Source organism: Onychomys torridus, chromosome 18 (genome assembly GCF_903995425.1).
Source record: "Onychomys torridus chromosome 18, mOncTor1.1, whole genome shotgun sequence".
Classification (NCBI taxonomy): domain Eukaryota; kingdom Metazoa; phylum Chordata; class Mammalia; order Rodentia; family Cricetidae; genus Onychomys; species Onychomys torridus.
In genome coordinates this window covers 34,213,743-34,234,449 of record NC_050460.1, presented here as the reverse complement: position 1 = coordinate 34,234,449, position 20,707 = coordinate 34,213,743, and the positions used below count along the sequence as shown (strand labels likewise).

Below are 20,707 nucleotides of genomic sequence, written 5' to 3'. Positions count from 1 at the left end.
ATCTCTTGGGAAACACCATGGAGAAATAAGAGATATGACTTCTGGTTTCACGGGCTATTGAATGTTTTTAGGAGATCAGAGAGAAGACACTTCTGGAGTTGTCTTCAAACATGCCTAGTCCCTAGGGACTATAAAAAGCAGTTGGCACAGAAAGCATCACTCAGGACAGCAGCGGGAGGGAGTGGCTGCAGGAAGGTGTGATGTGAGTGAGACATCCCAGGTGGCAAATTCACCCGCCAGATGCTCACTTGACTTCTAGCTGTGTCTGCTGCACATTTGCGGGGGGAGACAGAAGCATACTGGCCATCATCCATGACAAAATAGGGTCTGTTGATGACTTTGCATACAGGCCAGCCCTCTATGGTGTTATGGAGAGCTTTGGCATACATCAGCCTGCCCCTGGTCTTCTTGCACACAGAAGAGATTCAAACAGGCGGGCCCCAGAGGCTCAGGAGACATACCCTCATGGTTCAAGCACCGAGTTCTAGTCTTAAAAATCACTTGAATTTTGTATTCTGTAAGTACATATCCATGCTCGTTTTGCAATAAAGATATCTAAAATTAGTTGCTAAATAAATACCATGGCTTCACGCCCCCCGCTGCCTGCAACACCCTCCCTCCCTGCCCACCATTCCTGTCCCCTCAATCCCTAAGTAAAACCGAGTCCCTGGAGAGACTCTGTGTGTTCCTGTGGCTCTTCAGCCCACATTCACAAGGCAGCGCTCCCCTGCTGAGAAGATGAGGTTCCCACACATACCGGCACTGTGGCTGCCTGGCTGAGCCCTGGCACTGGTAACTCCTGGGGTAGGGTGGCCGGTCTTGGCAAAGCTGTGTTGCTGTTCTCAGCCATCAGCTTGGTTGGAGTGGCTGTAAGAAAACATGGGCCATGTCAGGGTATAGACAGGGGATGGTGTGCTGCTAGTTCTTATGCCAATGTGACACAAGCTAGGGTCATTTCAGAAGGGGGAACATCAACTAAGAAGATGCCCCCACCAGACTGGACTATGGGCAAGCCTGAGGTACATTTTCTTGATGGATGATTGATGTAGATGGTGCCACTCCTGGGTGGGTGGTCCCGGATGGCATAAGAAAACAGGCAGAGAAGCCATGAGGAACAAGCCAGTAAGCAACAATACTCCATGGCTTCTGTGTCAGCTCCTGCTTCGAGTTCCTGCTCTGACTCCCTGGATGACAGATGAAATAAACCCTTCCCTTCCCTAGTTGCTTTTTGGTCATGGTGTCTTTTTTTTTTTTTTTTTTTTTTTTTTTTTTTTTGGCTTGCTTGTTTGTTTTCAATCATGCCAATAGAAACCCTAACTAACACATATGGGAAAGCAGCGGCCAGTGAGGTATGAAATACAGAGTGTAAACTGTGCTTTCTGGGTACAGATGGCCTGGCTCAACTCAGTCTGGGCCTTTGTGTGACTCTGTGCCCCATCCAGTACCCATCTACGGAACAGTACTCACAGGCGGGTTCTGACACGGCTGTGCGTGAGGACTTGTGGGAACTCCTTGAGGACGCTGATGGCGAAGGGCTTGTAGTTAGACCTGAGGCACCCATGTCAAGTGCATTAAAGCGCTGCTGAGGCTCCAGGCTTGAGTCCTTTTCCTGAAACACACACATACACACAAATCCATATTTCAGCATTAAGTCCATGAATGAATGAATGACAATGACTTAGTCATGTATGTAGACGTCTGGTACCTAGAAGAATTAGGAAGAAATTGAGAGAAATACTCTATCTTTTTTTTTTTTTTTTGTTGTTGTTTGTTTGTTTTTTTTGTTGGAAAGATTGTAAATACATTTGGGTAGATACTCGTGTGTCATAAAGCACCACTGAGAGGCTTATGTCTTACAAGCTACATTTATCTATACCTTCTCAGCTTTTATTCTGAATTTTCATACCCCCACTGACAGTGCATTCTATTTTTTTCCCTTAACATTGTTATCTCGTCACCCAGAATGTTGGCATTCTGAAATGAGAGATCAGAAAGAAATAAGGCCACTGTTAGCCCTGGATTGCTAATGTGGCCAGTGAGATAAATGCCCTAGGCTGTCATAAGACACTTCTCACGTGCCTTTCATGCTTGCTTGCTGTGTGGGTAAAGAGCCTATGGTCTCTCATCTTCTGATCTCTGACTTTTAACTGGTCCTGGCTTCCAGGCCATCTCTACCCCAAAGGCACGATGAGAGAGAGAAAGTAGCTATGGTGACCCAGCTTCCATCCTCTACGGCTTAGGTGTTGTAAGTGTATGAAAATAGGGCTTATGATAGTTTATTTTTAAACCAAAGAAGAAGTAGTAGTGTTTATTCTCCCAAGTTCTGTTCCCACTCAGAAGGATGGAAATTGCTAGTACCCACTGTATTATGACCACTGACCTGGGTATTTAATTTCACATATGTGATCCCATGTGTTGTTCTGTCTTTGGGCTCATGGCTTCAGTAAGGATGGTTGCCACTATGGTGTGTGTGTGTGTGTGTGTGTGTGTGTGTGTGTGTGTGTGTGTGTGTACACATCTGCAAAGAGGACTGGGGTGACTGATATGAGACCTACACACCATTGTGTCAAACAGAGTAACAGGATGTGCCTGTATGTGTGGTGGGAAATATTAGCTGCTTCATGACAATCTCCTTAGATGAGGCTAATTCAAGGGTCACTGCATCACGACCGTAGTGAACTGCATGCTCCTGCTCAGCAGAGGAATCAGCCCAGGGAGTGAGTGTGCACATCGAAGGACTTCCACAGCCATTGCCCACACTGAATATCAATCGAATGACGGAATAGGCATTTCACAAACATGTCAGTCAGCGGAACTGTAAAACTTCCCCCAAATACAATCACCACGGACAGTTTGAGAAGCAAGGTCCCAGAAGTTTCACTTCACCCAGAAACCTGAGTGACAAATTTCTGATTGGCTGATGGGTGGGTACACATGACACCTGCTCTTTGGTTGTCATGTATGGTGTGTCTAACACTTGTCTAACACGAGCAGAATTCCATTCTCTGACATGATGCGTGGTGTGTGATGTGGCAAGCTGGGTACCAGACACTTCCCTAAGGGATGGCAGCCTCCTCATGTCAGAATACAAGTGACAGGTCCCAGAGGCTGCAGTATGGCAGCAGGTAGGCCTCTTCAGATACTGCTCTCTGACTTTTAAAGCGGACTTCTCCTTCCTCCCAGTGGGATGGGAGATGTTTATATTGGTCACAGACAAGACGGCAGGCTGCCACAAGCCTCTGGTCAGACTCTGGAATCTAGATGGCTGGACACCCTAGGACTACCTTTCAACATATCCAAGAAAGGGTTTTGTCCCACAATTGATGGAAGAGAATCCTTATTTCATAGATTGGTAGCATTTTTGCTTTCTTAAAATAACATCGACCCTTCTAGCTGATAGGGTCTTAGCTTTAATGAAATACAACACCCCTCCCTTTCTTGCTTTTTCTCTTTGTCTTCTAATGTTTCTGCTTGCTTTATGAATGACTTTTAAGGACTGAGGCTCTGGTCTGCTTGTAGATGATCTTCCCAGTTCCTTGGCGTTGTCTGAGGAAAAGCCTGGCCACATGGGACCCGAGAACTCAGGGTAGGGGAAAGAAGGAGGTGATGGGATTTGTAGACTGAAAGATCTCTTTTACATCAGAGTTCTTTATTCAAAGCTGACAACCGTGGCTCTTAACTAAACTCTGTGGCACTGGATTAGAAGCAACACAGAGACCCAGGACAGTAGCTTTGCGAGGATTCCATTCCCAGCGCCACGAAACAACACAACCAAGTTTAGTCTAAGGGAGAAACAGAGGCCTTAAATTGTCCCACACTCTAGTGGGTGATGGAATTACTCCCCAGCATTTTCCCTGTGGCCGAAATGCAAGCTGGGCTTTTTATAGCCATCATTGGAAGGCTGGGAAGCTGCCAAGCCATTCCTGGAGTCCAGAGGCTCTTTCTGAGCCAGCTCTTACAAGTGTGCCCTTGGGTACCTACCCATGCTCCCATGCTCCGAGGGAAGAGAGCACCTAGTGTCCACCTCATAGGACCTTCATGAAAGGCAAATAAACAAACACCCCCAAATCACGGAGAGTACTGCAGAACTAGAGGAAGCGCTCAGTAGAGAGGATGCTGCTCCTGCTGGCCTCAGTATTTATCAGAGCATCCCATGGTAGGTGCCATTGCTTAGTCCTTCATTGTTTTCACCCTTGGGGCAGGGATGAGCTCACCTTCAGTGTAGGGGGATGCATGGCCTCTGTTGGTGGGTCTTCCAAAGCCAGTTCCTGTCTCCTTTCCACCCGGACATCCGCATAACTGCTTGGGAAAGAGACAGACCACAGTGGAGCTGGGACATTCCAGGAGGGCAATACCCAATGGAGCACATGGGGGCCCTCTACATAAAACCTACTCATACGGTAGTTTTTAAGATGTATTTTTATTGGTTGATAAGCCTGTAAAGAACTAAAAACTGTGCTTCAAACCTCAAGGCAGTATATATGGAAGTTATATAAAGAAACAAACACAAAACTAGCCAGACCCAGGCCACTGCGGAATCTAGGGATCCATTTTGTCACCACTGTAGATAAACTTCAGGGTGGAGCTGCAGGATGGGGAGGCGACTGGGATGAGACCCTGGAGCATTTGACCCCTTATTTATTTACTCCATTCATTTCCCATGCTCTCCTAGAGATAGCTTCTTCCTGTGATTTGGGAGGTGGGGGATCAAGGAGGGTGGCACCTACCCTTCCCCAGGGCCTAAGCAACCCACTGGAAAAGACAGGCTGAGAGGCAGTGGATGACTACTGGCCATGAAGCCATAAGCCACTGGCTGAGGAAATTCAAAAGGATGGGCTGGAAGCTGAAGAGGGAGTCTGAACATGGGAACAAAAATGAAATGAAATGAGATCGAGGTCACTGGCTGAGAATAGAGTGCTTTTCTCTATTCTCTGCACACTGAACACGACTATTCTACATGCATAGGTGTGTATCCACCTTCATATATATATACACACTGCTGTCCCTCACTATCCATGGGAACCAGATTCAGGACCCCCTTGGATACTAAAATCCACAGATGCTCAAGTCCCTAATATAAAATGGGCTAGAATTTACACATCACTTGTTCTACAACCTCTTATAAACTTCAAATAATCTCTAACTTCCTTCTAACACTTAAGACAATGTAAACGGCATGTGTGTAGTTGGTATACTATGCTCTTAAGGGACAGTGAGAAGAAAAATGCTTGTATATGCTTAGTGTAAATGTAATTTAGAATTATTTTCCATCAGTGGCTAGCCAAATACATGGACACAAAAGCCACTTGATATCGGGGTCGACTATTTATTATTTTATTAGATTTTTTTTTCTGACATAGGGTCTCACTTTGTAGCTCAGCCTGGCCTCAAACTTGAGATGCTCCTGACTCAGCCTCCCTCATGCTAGGATTATAGGAATGTGAGACTAGGCTGGGCACAAAGTCTCTCTTCTAAACCAGCCTCTAGATAACTTGTCTGCTTGGCATTTCTCTCCGGGGATGGAGGGCGAATGACCAGTTTCCTTTACCTCTGAGAGTTGGGGATCCACACAAGACACATCTACACCATGCTGGTCATATTGCTACCCTTTGAATTCCTGCTCACGCACCCTGAGCCGTGGGTTCCCCAAAGCTACTAGGGACCCCCAGGACCACTTTCCTACAGGCAGCCCAGCTGTTGCCCTAAAACTGCCTCAGTTACCAGCAGGGGTTTTTGAAGCCTTAAAGAAAAGAGAAGTATGTGCTTGAGTTATTTGGAGGCAACATTTTAATGTTCTCAAAAACAGCAACAAGGGAAAGCTGGGGGGGTGGATAGAGATGAGGGAAAATATGTAAGTAGGTCAGTGAAGCTGGAACTTACTAAATAATATCCTGGCAGCTTTCCAAGGGGCTGGTCTGAAAACTCACAGTGTGTCTCAGAGCTGGGAAGAGAGAAGGTGTGCACCTGGGCAGGGGCTGAGGTCTGACCATCCTGCTTGCTGCAGATGACAGTCAGAGCTTCTCCTCAGACACGGGGTGTCCTTAAGGTGGCCCCTGATCCTTCCCTACACCCTTGATGCCCCACCCCCAGACGGCCAACCTGTACAGTACCTGACCACCGAGTGTGTGCACACGATGAACTCGGGCTTGGAATTCCATTGGTGGTAGGTGATGTAGTAGTGGGTCTGTAACCAAATCCACTGCTGCCCTTTGGTTAGAAACCGGTAGCAACATGATTTCCCTTTGCCAAACTGCATCACTAGGAGGGGAAAAAAAAAGTAGACTTTGCATGGGATGTAAAAGTGACCCTTTGCCGGAGGCTTACTACTAAAATCCCAAAGTTCCAGAAGACAGCACCAAATACTGCTTATTTCCCTGGTTGCACTGTAAGTTGTAGCCCAGCCTGGCCTCAAACTTGAGATGCTCCTGACTCAGCCTCCCTCATGCTAGGATTATAGGAGTGTGACAGTATGCTGGGCACAAAGTCTCTCTTCTAAACCAGCCTCTAGATGACTTGTCTGCTTGGCATTTCTCTCCGGGGATGGAGGGCGAATGACCAGTTTCCTTTACCTCTGAGAGTTGGGAATCCACACAAGACACCTCTATGCCATGCTGGACATATTGTTACCCTATTATCACATAATCTGATACTTTTGGGGGTGTGAGGTGGTAGGGGTTGAATTTGGGGCCTCATGCTTTACTAGGCAAGTGATCTGATTTAGTTGTACTTGATCAAACTGACGACAATTCCTTTTTGTTTGTTTGTTTGTTTGTTTTTTGAGACAGTTTCTCTGTATTGCCTTGGCTGTCCTGGGACCTACTCTGTAGACCAGCTGGCCTTGAACTCACAGAGATCCGTCTGCCTCTGCCTCCTGAATACTGGAATTAAAGGCGTGTGCCACCGCTGCCCTGTGTGAAGAGTTCTTAATACAATGATTCTATATGTTCCCAAATGCACTAAGGCTGAAAAAGCTCTTCAAATATGAGCACACAAGGATAGGTTTTTTCCATCTGGAGATTTAAGTAAAAAGAGGCCTTGGTTTTCTTGGGACTCATCTTCCTGCAGGTGAGATAGATGCCATTGGGACATCAAGAGCTGAGCGGAGGACGGAGCATCCAGACACTGAGAGAAATGGACCCAAAATAGACCTGCCAGCCAGCAACCGATGGGCATCTCCAGCTGTCACCAACAGTTGAGTCTCAGTCTACACCGCTTTAGAACAGAGAGTCTGGCACGGATGCCAGCATGCCCAGGTCTCCCCCTGCAGCTGCATGGCTGTCTAAGAGCCTCTAGAGTTATGTCTGCAGATGGCTCCTTTGGGGGCTATCCAGGACACAATGCATGCCGGTGGTTTATTAGCTCACGTGAGGCAGAAGGATAAATTATGGAGCCCAGGAAGAAGACCAATTTGGATTTTATTACCACAGTGCTCACAATTTAGCATCTTGTAACGAAAACAGTCATGAGGAATCTCACCTAGGAACGTGAAGCTGGCAAAGGAGCCATCGAACTGTTCAGATGTGGATCTGAGTAGAGGAGCCCAGCCGAGTGCAAGTGTGGGCTCTACAAAGCAAGCAGTTCTTGCCCGAGTCCCTGGGCCAGTTTATCAGATGCCTATTGAGATTCTGCAACCTGAGTGGCTTCTCTATGCTAGAAGAGTCACAGGCAGCCAGAGGTTGAAAGCAATCATGCCTCTCAAATCTGAATGTGCACGCCAGTCTGCTGGAGGGACTTGGGGAAGTGGATGTTTCTCATTCCTGGTTCCTGGTAGAGGGAGACCGAGGGCCTATAGCTGTAGCTAACCTGGTGTTCTTGCAGTTTGGGTAAGCTACATTTTGAGAAGCAAAGGGTTAAGGTTAAGACCAGGTTAAGATGAACTTTCCATCCCTACAGATCTAGCTGCAACTCCAGCATGTTCCTTTGTCAACAAGGATGGCACAGAGAAGGAAGTCCTAACAGTCACTACAGACGGGGCATCTATGGAAGACCAGGGTCCGTGGTCTGTTTATCAGAATCTATAGCTCCATGGTAGGGAAACCGTTCTTACTCAAAGCTGAGCATGGGCACTGAAACTATGACCCTGGATGGTTGATTCCTGAGTCTTCTTGTGAAATGAGACCTGGAAGAGCTAGTAATTCTTGCTCTCCTACAGCATGAGGCTTACCCTGAATGTTCGTTGGAGTATTCCCCTCCTCTGCGGCAGGCACCAAGCCTCATGCTTTTCCATCAGCTGTAGACCGGGTCCTCCCGGTCCTGGCATCTTTTGGGTGAATATCTAAGAGGGCTTTTACTAAGAAACTCAAGCCACAAAAGCCACCTGCCTTGAGGATGTTGTCTTTGAGGACAGATGGCCAGTCACAGCCCTGTGGTCAGCGACCAATGTCTGACTTGCTGACTAAGGACAGGAAGAGTATTTGGTATTTTGTCTTTCAAATGCACTCCATAGCCTAAAAGACAGTCTAACCTTGCCTTAAGTTCTGGTTGATAGTAGGATGTTGCTGGGAATTGAGGCAATATCAATCCCAAGTTAAAGCAGGATCCATGGAGCTAAGCATAGGGAAGAACCCTATTGGCCCATACGATTACTGCATGGGACACCATGCTGGTCCCACTGCAGCAAACAGACTTCCAGTTGCACAGAACCCTGCTGTTTGGACCCTTGTAAAGTAAGCACAAGACTCCTGGCTGGGCTGGCGAGTGATACTTACAGTGCTGGTGGCACCTGGCCAGGAGCTCCAGGTCATCGATGTGGTAGTAGTCATAGCCTGAGGTGCCAAGTACTTCAAAGGGCAGGTAGCCTATGATTGGAGGGGCTCTGCGGGGAGACAGGAACGCTTCATGAGAAGGAAGGCTGAACAACTCATAAGCTGGTGGCAACACTCAGTGACAGGGGCAGTTTGCATTTAGTGGTTTCCATGGAGGCCTCGTTTATCAAGAACCAGAGGCGAGAAAACAGTGTTGTAATGACAGTTGGGACCAGAGAGCTCCTATTTAAAAAGAACTCATCTATTTCAGCATATAGGGACTGCATTCCTTGGGATAGCTTGGCCCAAATGATATTGAAGAATGTGAAACAACTATAGACTGGGTCAGCACAATGCCCGGAATTAAAGGGCAGGGAGTGGGTGGTTGCTAGTTCATAAACTGGGGATGGTGCTGTGAAGGAAAGAAAGCATTGAGCTGAAGGATTTGAGGGGGTTTAAAGAAACCAGAGAATCTCTCTCCCCATATTTGCTTTTGCCAATCAGGAAATAGAAATGGCCTAAGTTGGGACTATCCCAAAGATGTCTTGGGGAACATTGGACTTGAGCACACATGGGACAGGCACCCGGATGTCAGGATACTGACCTTCCCCTTAGCTGGGAACAACTGTTTTTTACTGCCAAGGAGTCCTTCCCCTCCACTGGACCAGGCTGGACTTTATTCTCCCAAGCAGAGCCTGGCCCATTCAAACAACGCTTGAAAAGGACCCAACTCAAATATGTTTTTCTTCTCACAAACCTGTGATCCAGAAATAAAAATTTCCATTCCAAGCTATGCCTCGAAGTGAATTCCTCTAAAGGTTCGTCAGCTACACACATTTCCTGTGTTGGAAAAAGGAAAAAAGAAAAAAAAGAAAAAGAAAAAAACAGAATGTTGCTCAGGGTGCCAAATGCTCACCCTTGGTTGGTTCAAAAGGAATGAACGATGGGTAACACAAGTTAAAACTGTTCTGAGCCAATCTCCAAATAGTGCTGGACTGAAATTTGTCATCTGTAGCTAATTTCCGTATTAGCTGATCCTAAATTTATTTCACAAACTGGGAAAAGTACCTAGAAGCCAAACTGTGCCTCACCCCCTTCCCATTATCTGGAAGTGTAGGAAACATGGGGAGATGGCTTTTCATCTGGATTTGAATCACTAGTTTAATTCCATCCACATTTGTACCAGAGAAGTGAAGTGTGATCACAGAAGGGAAAATACAATAATAAATGCTCACATTTTTTGACTCACAGTCTGACACACCTACTCAATGCATAATGGTGGTGCAAGGATATGAAGCCTTGCCAACAACATCTTTGTGGATCCATCAGCAATGGGTGCTGCCTTCAAACAAACAAAAAACCCACTGGGACCTGGGGCTTGAGATGAGCTATGGGGGCAGGCACAGAACCTAGACACTTAGAGGGTTTTTTTTGGACAGGGTTTCTCTGTAGCTTTGCTCCTTTCCTGGAACTCGCTTGTAGACCAGGCTGGCCTCAAACTCACAGAGATCCATCTGCCTCTGCCTCCTGAGTGCTGGGATTCAAGGTGTGTGCCACCACTGCCTGGCGACATTTAGCGTTTTTGAAAACTAATTTTTAAAAACTAACTTTATTGCAATTTTATTCTCTCCCATAAGGATCATTAATGACATGTAGCCAAATGTGACGTCACTGAAGTAGGTCCACACTGGGATGTCCCCGTTGGGAACTTGCCTTTAAGAACTGTGGTGTTGCCAGACGTACAGTGGCAATGAAGCAGACCTCCTTTCCTAGGGGCACACGGCAGGGTCTTGAAAGGGTGTTGTCAAAGCCATTACAGGACGGGCTAGGCACTGGGAGGGAGGAAGACACACAGGTTAGCCCTGTTGGCAACAGTAGCTACACCTTACTGGACCCTTCCTGCTTTCAGGAGTTTATGCATGCTAACTTTTACAACCGCCTGATGAAAATAGCAACACCTGTTACTCCCACTGCACAGATAAGGGAAGGGAGGCACTTGTTTGAGGCCATATTCCTAGAGGCTGAACTGGGGATCGAGACCATGGCAAGAACCACTAGACCCCACTTCTCCTAGCTCTCCGGAATTTGCTTCCTGTGTTGGGGAAACTGCTCTGCAACACAAGGCCCTCCTTCTACAGCAGTGGTTCTCAACCTTCCTAAGGCTGCAACCCTTTGATACAGTTCCTAGTATTGTGGCGATCCCTCACTGTGAAATTACTTTCGTTGCTGCTTCACAGCTGTCATTTTGCTACTGTTATGTTAATGTAAATATCTGATATAGGACTCCTGTGAAAGGGTCATTGACCCCCAAGGGGGTTGAAACCCACAGGTTGAGAACCATGGTTCTACAGGAAGGGCCTGGATGATGACTTCTGGTGTTTTGTTTTGTTTTTTAAAGATTTATTTATATATTATGTATATTATCTGTCTGCATGCAGGCCAGAAGAGGGCACCAGATCTCTTTTACAGATGGTTGTGATCTATCATGTGGTTGCTGGGAATTGAACTCAGGACCTCTGGAAGAACAGCCAGTGCTCTTAACCTCTGAGCCATCTCTCCAGCCCGACTTGTGATGTTTTGTCATTGTCCAACAGTGCTTCCATTATGGAAAAGAAGTGATGCCTTCACAAGCATGAAGGAATCTGTCTCAAACCTCATCTTAGGGAGTCTGGGATGATACAGGGGCCAGGCCACTGAGGAGGTATCTTCGCAACTTAGTTGTGGATGGATCTGAGATGCCTTCCATGGGGTAAAGGTTCAGTTTCCAGTTTGGTGCTATTGGGCAATGGTAAAACCCTGGGAGATGCACTTAGTGGGATGTTCTTGGCTCCGGGGATCTGCCTTTGATAGGGACTACGGGACTCTGGTCTTATCCACACTGTCTCTCCTCCAGCCATGAATCAAGCAGGCTCTGTTCTGCTGTGTTCTCTCTGTTCCCTGATGTGACAATCCTCTTCACCACAGTCCCCAAAGCAGCAAGACAATGGACCACAGACTGAAACTTCTGAAACACTGAGCCAAAATAAACTTTTAAACTTGTTCTTAAATGTCAACAAAAATGACATCTCTCTCCACAAGCCTGCCGGTTTTTTCTCATGAGTCTAAGAAGACATTACTGCCATCATTTTAGATGGGGAAACCAAGGCCCAGAAAGGTCACTTAGAGAGAGCTAATGGCATGAGAGCCCCACCGGACTTTGGCTAAGTCCAGGTTCTCAGGGGATAAAGGGTTTGGATCTAGATTTGTGTCCATCAATTTGTTGGAACCAGGCTCCCATCATCCTCCTAAGACCCCACTAGGCATCAACGAAAGTTCTTCTTGGGGACTACCAGGGTGACTGTGCAGAACTAACCTTTTGGGCCAGAAAAATTCTATTACCTGTAGATTGAATTTTTGAGGAGAGGAGAGGACCCGGTTAAATATGACAATAACCAGCTTGGCCCATCCATAGAATCCTCAAATTCCAATGTGTGGCTGGCTCCCCTGGGATTTCTGGTTTGGCAACTTGAGGTCTACCCAGATCATATAATTCAGGCATGGGTACTTTCCAGAGCTCCACCAGCTAGCCACCATGTGGCCAGGGCTGAGGGTTCCTAGAGTAGGGGGCCACATGACCTTTCCTTTTAAAAATGTAGCTGGTTACAGTTGGCTCTTCACAACTGAGGCTTCTGAATTCAAAAACTGAACTAACTGTGGATCCATATATTTGAAAACATCTGAAAGAAGCCACTATATATCTATTAAACACACACACACACACACACACACACACACACACACACACACACACACCCTTTCAATATCATTATTCCCTAAGCAATTCAGTAAAACCATATAGCATTTAGGCACTGTAAATCATCTGGAGATAATTTTAAATATATGGAGGGGAGGTGGAGGGTGATAGAAAATACCATACTATTTTATACAGTGAACTCGAGCACCCATGGGTTTGGGTATGTCTGATGTACCTGGAAATGACCTCCAATGGATATTGAGGAGCGCCTGAATAACCTGTGCCTTCTAAACTCACAGATTTCAGTGTCATTACGCTTTCCAATTTAACCAAAAGCATATGGAACATCAGAAAACCAAATGCATTTTAAAATGAAATCTGCAGGATTATAGTTTAGCTTTCCAATCATTTTTTGTTTTCTATATTTATAGGTTTGTAAATGAATCTATAATGCGGTCTGCTATCCACTAACATGAATAAATTCATTTTACCAAACACATTCTCTGAATTCACTCACATAAATACTAATAAATGTTTCCAAACACGAATACAAAGTGAGTAAAATAAAAAATAGTGGTCTCGAGAGAGTTTACATCTGTCATGAGCTGGCTTAAGACTATTGTAGATTCGTTTTGTGGGGCGAGCCAAGAGATTTATCAAGGGAAAGGAAAACAATCCCACATAAGGGAAGGTCTGCAGATGTGAACATCTGTGTAATAAAAAAAAGACATTAAAAATTTCCCAGATGTGAAATACTCTCTGCTCAGATGAAGAGATATTACCATGCCAGATAATGACCTAATAAAATTCTCTCAACTCTTTTGGGAATGCTGAGACCTTGGAGACAAACTTCTGAGGACTCCCTAGGAACGTCAGAGGCCTCTTTCTCCCCCTAACTGATACACCTGGTTTGAGCCACCTTTGGCCACTAAACCCACAGGCTGCCAGCAAGAGCCTTCACCCGGAATTCCTGCGTAAATGGGTAGAAGATGGAGGAGTGGGAAACACCTTCCTTTAAGGGGAGCAGATGCCGGCATGACCATCATTAAGTGGGATTTTGCAGACCTTCCCCTCGGCCTTTCAAAGGTGAAAATCCCCAGCTCTACCCCCATCCTTGCCTAGGGAAGTTCCATTATTACTGGTAGCCTGCACTTAGATGAATATTCTACAGATGGGCCCCAAATGGTCTCTTCTTTTTCCAACCAGCTTTTCCCCACTGGAAACCTTAACTGCCCGAGAGCCTGATCCAGGGGGACACACAGTGAACCAGAGTACATGTTCTAGTAGGGGCCAAGACGAAGGCCTTGCAGAGGAAGCAAGGGGAGGACACTCCCTCACACACTGCTGGTTAAGTGTGAAATGACTTCCTTTCTTGAAGCACAAGGCTCCTCCTTGCATGGACCGGAAGTTCACACATGCATGCTGTGCCCTGGGCCTTAACAGCCATATTTAGCACTTGGAATAACTCTCTGGCACTTCAGATCCCAAGGGAGTTTAAAGCCATTAATTAAGGATTCAATTACCTATTTCGATTTAAATAATAGAAAAAAATATATCTAATTACAACTGACTCCTTTACCTCTCACAAGGATTTGCCACTGACGGTTGGCACAGCCCTCCTTTCTCTGGTCCCCCGTCCTCATGATATAGAGGAGTGTTTCTCTCTTGCTCCGTTCTCTCTCTAGAGGCTGCTTACTCAAAAATGGATGCTACCCTTGCCAAGAGTTGGGCAAGCAGGCCTTTCTCAAGTGGGAGCTGAGCCTTGCTTCCCATCTCCGGTGCTGAGCAGGTTCTCAGCACATGTTTTCTGGATGAATTTCTCTCAGGAATGACTTGCACTTCATACTCAAACTGAGATTCGTTCTCAGTCCAGGAATAACTATCTGGTCTTTGTTAGTAACTAGCACACAGACTTTGGGAGCCCAGGGTGGCTTCTCCTTTACAATTCCTCCACTCTGGCGCTGTTGGAGGGTTCTGGAAGTCACTGACATTCAGGCTAGCTCATTACCCTACTGAAGGATGAATGCTGGTCCAAAGGAGGCCTGGGCAAAATAGTGTCTGGGAATTATATGACACAATGGCCATCAAAGGTTGACAAACAGAGGAAGTGCCTAACAGGCACCCCTGTCTGCAAAGATGCATGGTGGCACCGCTTAGGACCTTCAGACTAAAATGTTTGGTCCAAAGGTTTTCAGGCTCTGAACTTTTCAAGACTGTCTCTATCTTAGATACCTTGAATGAGTTCTGTCTTGGGTTGGCATTCTTGGGAGTCTCAAAATCAAACTCCCAAGGTTCTGTAGGGAGTCAGAATGACTAATGCTATTTTCTTGGGACATACCTGAGGTTGGCTCCCAAGTCTGTCTCATGGCAAAGCTGACCTCCCAAATCAGTTATGGTAAGGACACAGATAAGTTATGATGTGGACATAGGCCTGGGGATCTCATGCATCAGGGGACCTTGTCTCAAGGGGTTTAGGAAAGGATGGGGAGGTTCAGAGCTAACAGTGGATGCTAGTTAGCAGCAAAGGGAAGGAAAAAGATGCCCTGGCCCTGCTCCACTCAGCCTGCAGCTCAGTCTCCTCTCCTCAGATGGACTGCTGATCCACCACTTGCAGAGTCTCTGGGAAAGCACATGACTAGTCCACACAGAAAGTAAAAAGTAACTTTCTGGGCATTTCTTGAAACAAGGCTGATGAATATCTGGGAAGACATGGCTTTAGCAATCAGAGATGAGATTTTCTCTGCAGAAGGGGGAGGTTCCCAGCCTCCTAAATTTGACAGATATCCTACACATTTAGTTCTGGTTTGGGGACCACTGAGAGGAAAATACTCTCCAGTCCACTCCTGAGGCATCACCTCCCACCGACAAAGTGCTAATTTGACTCCATGTTTTCTCCTTCATGCAGCATGTTTAATTTGGTGTGTTCAGAACAGATAGATATCAGGGTTCACAGCATGCTTTATTGGGTATGTTCTGAACAGCCAAGTATCAAAGTTCTTGGGAGACAGTGACACACTCTGCTACTTCCTGGCCCAAGTACCATCTACCTGGCTCACACAATGCTTGGCTATTTCATTTCTGCAAGCTCTGCTTAGCAGAGAAGTGTAATGTATGGGGAGAAGTTTAGAGCTCCATGAGAAGGCTGGGTTTGCAGTCTGGTAAACTGTAAAAAAAATTGCTCTAAAGGAAAACTGTATGTCTTCCTTAAATATTTTATACTTCCTGCCATTCATTGAGTATTTTCAGGGGACCAGAGGACTTTGGTAATGGAGTTAAGACTTCCCCCTGAGGGTTGGTGTGGGTAGTGGTAAATTCTTCATATGCAGAGGAAACTGAAATTCTTCTTGAGGCCCTCATCCTGTCTGGATATTTTTGGCATATTTTCAGTTAAAAATTATAGACCACCTTGCACATGAAGTCATTCTCAGATGAGAGCAAGCAGAATGATGTAGTTGATGAATATATGCCCATTCCTCACCGCTCCATTGTAAGACGGACCTTAGATGACTGTGCAGGACCATGGATGGCCTTGGGTAATAGCTTCTTATTAACCATGATCTCAAATCCACTGCTGCCTCATCTGGGGAAGGGAGGATTCAATGCTGCCTGGCTGAGTGGAGAGCATGTTTCCTTTCTAGCTTGGAGGGGCCAGTGGTGTTCACATTATAGACTCTGTACAAGAGATTTCCAAACCCCTGCATCTGTATTCAGGGAGCTCTGCTGTGCCTGCGTCTTGATCTCTTAAACCAAGACATCTTAATTAATTCAGCACAGGCGAGAAACAAAACACAAAAGCAACAGCCTCAAAGCCAGGCAATCAACAGTCAGAGATCCCCCCAGGCCCACGGGGGAACACATGGAACCAAGTGTTAGAAGCTGAAAGGCCCTGGCTTCTGCCAGCACTTCAATCTGGTGCTGTGGTTAGAGGCAACTAGGTAAAATGAGGGCAGGGAAACTTTTATACTCTGGTGTGTGGTTTCTGGAAAGCCCAGGGTGGAATGTTTGCTGAGGGTGACCTATTTGGAACTAAACCAGCAACTTTTGAAATACTGTGTTCTGGATTTCAGTCAGATGCACATGTAAGTCCAAGGCTGGGGGAGGACCCAATAAAAGATGGCTTTCTTCTTGCCATGAAATGACCTATCAGGAGGAGAGTCTGCTTCTTATGACCCCTTAAAGCAAAGATGCTCATCATGTTCTCGACACTTCTCTGGCCGTTTTCTTCCTGCTTATGTAGCAGCAGGGTAGGGGGATGTGGCACTTGGGTACATGGAGCTTAAGAAGGTCCTCTTGATCCCATATTTAATTAGAAGAGTGGAAAGATGGGACAGTGTGTTTGTTCGAAAGCATCCCTCTTTGTCTCTTTGTAGAGAACAGATCTGTTATAGGACAGCCATAGTCCAAATAGAATCTTTTTATTTTAGTGATGCTCTGGAATGGTCAACACACAGAGCACAGGAAGACAGGGCCCCTGTGATTAGGGACCATTCCACTGCTCTCCACCAGCCAGGATTCCCAGGAAAGGATGGGACTTGTGGTCACCTAGTCCAGTCTGTATTCTTCAGGAGCCTTTGCCAGGCCGGTCAGAAAATGTCCTCAAGTGAACACTTCTAAAAGGACCCATTTCTGATTCCATTTCCCAACACACATTTCTTCACATATTAAAAACACCTAGGATAAAGAAGTCCTGTGTTTGAGACCTTCTTCCTAGAACACTGAGGGCTGATGATCATCTCCTAAGGAGTGACCAACATATATACGATATTAAGCAGAAGGGAAAATTCCACTTTGCTCAAGTCTTTGGGCAACTACTGCCCAACAAACTGGGCTGGTAGACAGAGGTGAATGGGTGGGTCCCAGAACTCCCATGAGAAAGCATAATCTCACCAGTGGGGACAAGGGTACTTGTCCTCCTTCCATGCTTCCCTCCCTCCCTTCCATCCCACCCCCTTGGCAAAGGTCAGGAAGCTGGAGGAAACCCATCCCCTAGTCAACAAGAAAGCAGACAGGATCCTCATGGACGAACCATGAGGGTCTCTCAAAGCTCTCACTGGCTCAGTGTCTCCTCTCCCTCCCCTGCTCTTGCTCCTATCGAACCTAGGGCCCTGTGCATGCCACTGGGGTGCTCTGTCATCGAGCTATACACTAGCCCTTATTTTTTAAGTTGACACCTAGCAGTTGTTCATGCTAAGGAGACACCAGGTGATGTTTCAAGGATGTTGTGCAGTCTTCAAATCAGAGTAAGCATTGGTACCTCCTCAAACATGATCACTTTTTTTTTTTTTTTTTTTTTTTGGATGATGAACACTAAGGTCCTTTCTTCTAGAATTTTAAATGAGGAAAACATTATGGCTATCCCTAGTCACCCTACTGTGGCGGAAAGGGCTATTAGAATTTACGTCTTTGTCTAACTGGAGCCAGCCTACACATTTCACTTCGGGTCTTTTGCATTCATGCCAAGGTCCCCCTTGACACGTGGGGGCTCTTGTCTCAGCCAAGCTTTTGTAACTTCAGCTTACACAGAGGTTCTAGGGGGAGACTGTGTTCTTGGCTTCAACATTTCTGCTTTTGATGCTGCATGTTTATAGCAGCAACAGTTTAAAAAAAAGTCACACATAATTTCCACACATTCTTTCAAGCAAACAAACACTGTCTTGGCTTGAAGTGAGAATAAAGCCTTGCTACTTAAAAACAAAACCACAATTCAGGTATTCAGAAAGAAGCGTGCCTATTTCCTTGAAGGCTCTTCTAAGATGTGATGCATGACAGGATGGCTTAAAAGTGCTATTTGGAAGGTTTTTTTTTTTTTTTTTTTTTTTAGGAAGAGAAATGTAAATTTATGGGGTACAGGACTGCTGCTCACGAGCCAATCACAGGTTATCCTTTGAACTGATCATGTGCACTGTTGACATAAGGCCATGGGAAACCGGGATTCCATAGTGCTCGGTCTGAGAGCCATGGTGCCTGTCCCTCCGCGCATTTGGCCACTTGGGATAGTCTTTGACAGTAGCACTTGCCGTTACAGCCAACAAACACACGTGTTTCAGACATTATGATAAATCGCCGTATTATAGAATTGAACACCTAGCCTTTTTCTGTTTGGTGCTAGGGACTGACCATGCCACTGAGCTCCGTCCCAGACCCACACCTGTGTTTATATATACAGTTAAGCAGGGCCGAGCCTGTCTGTACACTACCACCATCCATCTCTAGAACTCTACCGTAGAAAACGGAAACTCTATACCCACTCAGCAGCACCCCACTAGGCCCTCCGCCAGCCCTTGGCACACACCCTTTACTTTATCCTTAGGGATTTAAGTATCCTAGGTACCTCGTATGTGTGGAATCACACAGTGCTTGCGTTTTGATGACAGGTTTATTGTACGTGGCATAATGCTTTTCACTGCTCTTCTATGTTGGCGCATACACCAGAATTTCCCTCCTTTTATAGGCTGAGTGATACTACACTGTAAGAATATGGCACACTTTTTTTTTCCTCTCCGTTCACCCACAGATGAACTGCTCCCACCTCTTGGGAATGGCAACTAATGCTTCCACTAACACAGCTGTAACAAATACCTCTTCCGGCACCCGATGTGGGTGCACTTCTTTGGGGCATCTACTAAGAAGTGGGGTGACTGGATTATACAGTAGTTCGGTTTGGGTTCGAACAAATCAGTGTGCACAGTTGAAGTCTATTCTAAATGGCCACTTGTATTCGATGATAAAGCTGACTGGAAAGGAGTATTATTAATACCTAAGGAATGACAGGATAATGAACTCGCAAAGTCCAGGACTCCTGAAGCCAGAATCCCTCCCAGGCCTTCCCAACTGCATGGCCCTGGGCCTCGGGTCCCCTGAACTGGCATTTTTGAACAAGGCCGAAGAATTTGCACTTTGACAAGCTGCCTCATCCAAGGAATCACTGCTTTGGGTGTGGCACAATGTTGGCTTTGCTACCATGTGTCAACTTCTTCAGGTGGGCAACCTGCAAGCTGCCAGTATCTTCTATGTGATGACTTCCTAATGTTCTCTCATGATGCTTGCCCACGCCTTTCTCATCAGCCAGATCAGACACGGTCAGGCCTTGGCTTCATTTAGACTTAGGGGTCCACATAGGAGAACAAATGCCCACCCCCCCTCCATCTTAGTCACATGGATCCCTGGATGAATTGGTCCTCTGAAGGGCCAAGCCAGCCATGGAGGCCATTCTCCAGGCAAAAATCCTTGGACAAGGACCTGAAAACCACTCTGGCAGGTTTCTTCTACTTAGCTTCTCCTTGAAGCCCTTTAAATGAAGCATGCATGTTTATACCATGCAGCCAAGGATCATTTAGGGTGGATGGAAAAAAATCCTGGTTAGCCTCAGCATTCGAATGTGGTGCCATGACTTTGGCCTGTTCCATTGGAACCTGGAACTAATTTGGCTGGGGTAACAGCCTCAAGTGGGTCCCAAGTCAAACAGTAGTAGCTAATGCAGCAGAAGTTAGAACTGTTCTCGTGTGTTCTCTGTGCCTCCCACAGGCCCTCCTCCTCAGCTCTGCAGCTTAGCAGCCTGCTCTGTTTGCTCTGGTTTCCTTTCCTTCTCCTCTTCTCTCCTCCTCCCTGACTCCCCATCATCCATATCTCTCTCTCTCTCTCTCTCTCTCTCTCTCTCTCTCTCTCTCTCTCATTATTTTATGAAACATTAGCTTTTCTAACGCTATCTGTTTTGGGTTGAGTTTGAGGGCCACAGCCACTTAAGAAGCAGGCCTTCCTGTGCTCTGGCCAGAGTGGGACCTGCTTTGGAAATTTCTGGCATTAGACCCTGCCTTCCAATTTTGCATGGGTAACAAGTCAAACTGAGTGTTCAAGTCTAGTTTAGAGTTCATGTCTCTGCAGCTAGAGCTTGGGCGATTGATTAGTTGTCTGGGTGGTTTCTGAAAATAAGACTGAATTCTGCTTGATAATCGATTGATTCAATGTAGATTCCTAGCTCATGGTAAAACAGCCCCTTTACTGTTAGTGTGTAAAGACCCATGAACCAGACCTATTAAATCATGCTCACAGCAGGACTTTTCAGGAGAGAGAACATGTAGGGAGCAAGGAGACAGATCTGGGTGTCACAACTCAGGCCTGTCTGGTGGAGTATGCAGGCTGAGCCTGTTCTGTATTAACTGAAAACTATTTCTCACTGCATAGAATTATCCCACCAGCCTGAAAACAAATAAACAGATCTCACACAATTCAG

At 46.1% G+C, this 20,707-nt stretch overlaps 1 protein-coding gene across 3 annotated transcripts in view; it reads right to left on the bottom strand.

Annotated features, from left to right (window-relative positions):
- The window catches only part of Npas2 (neuronal PAS domain protein 2), a 178,891-nt gene that overhangs the window by 27,819 nt on the left and 130,365 nt on the right, over positions 1-20,707 (bottom strand). For all 3 annotated transcript variants that reach the window (XM_036167234.1, XM_036167232.1, XM_036167235.1), the window contains 7 exons: positions 10,458-10,576; positions 9,502-9,584; positions 8,709-8,815; positions 6,111-6,258; positions 4,215-4,299; positions 1,468-1,609; positions 758-867 (listed from right to left, as the gene is read on the bottom strand). In XM_036167234.1, coding sequence (XP_036023127.1) covers positions 758-867; positions 1,468-1,609; positions 4,215-4,299; positions 6,111-6,258; positions 8,709-8,815; positions 9,502-9,584; positions 10,458-10,576 — 794 coding nt within the window. The remainder of the gene's footprint in view (positions 1-757; positions 868-1,467; positions 1,610-4,214; positions 4,300-6,110; positions 6,259-8,708; positions 8,816-9,501; positions 9,585-10,457; positions 10,577-20,707) is intronic.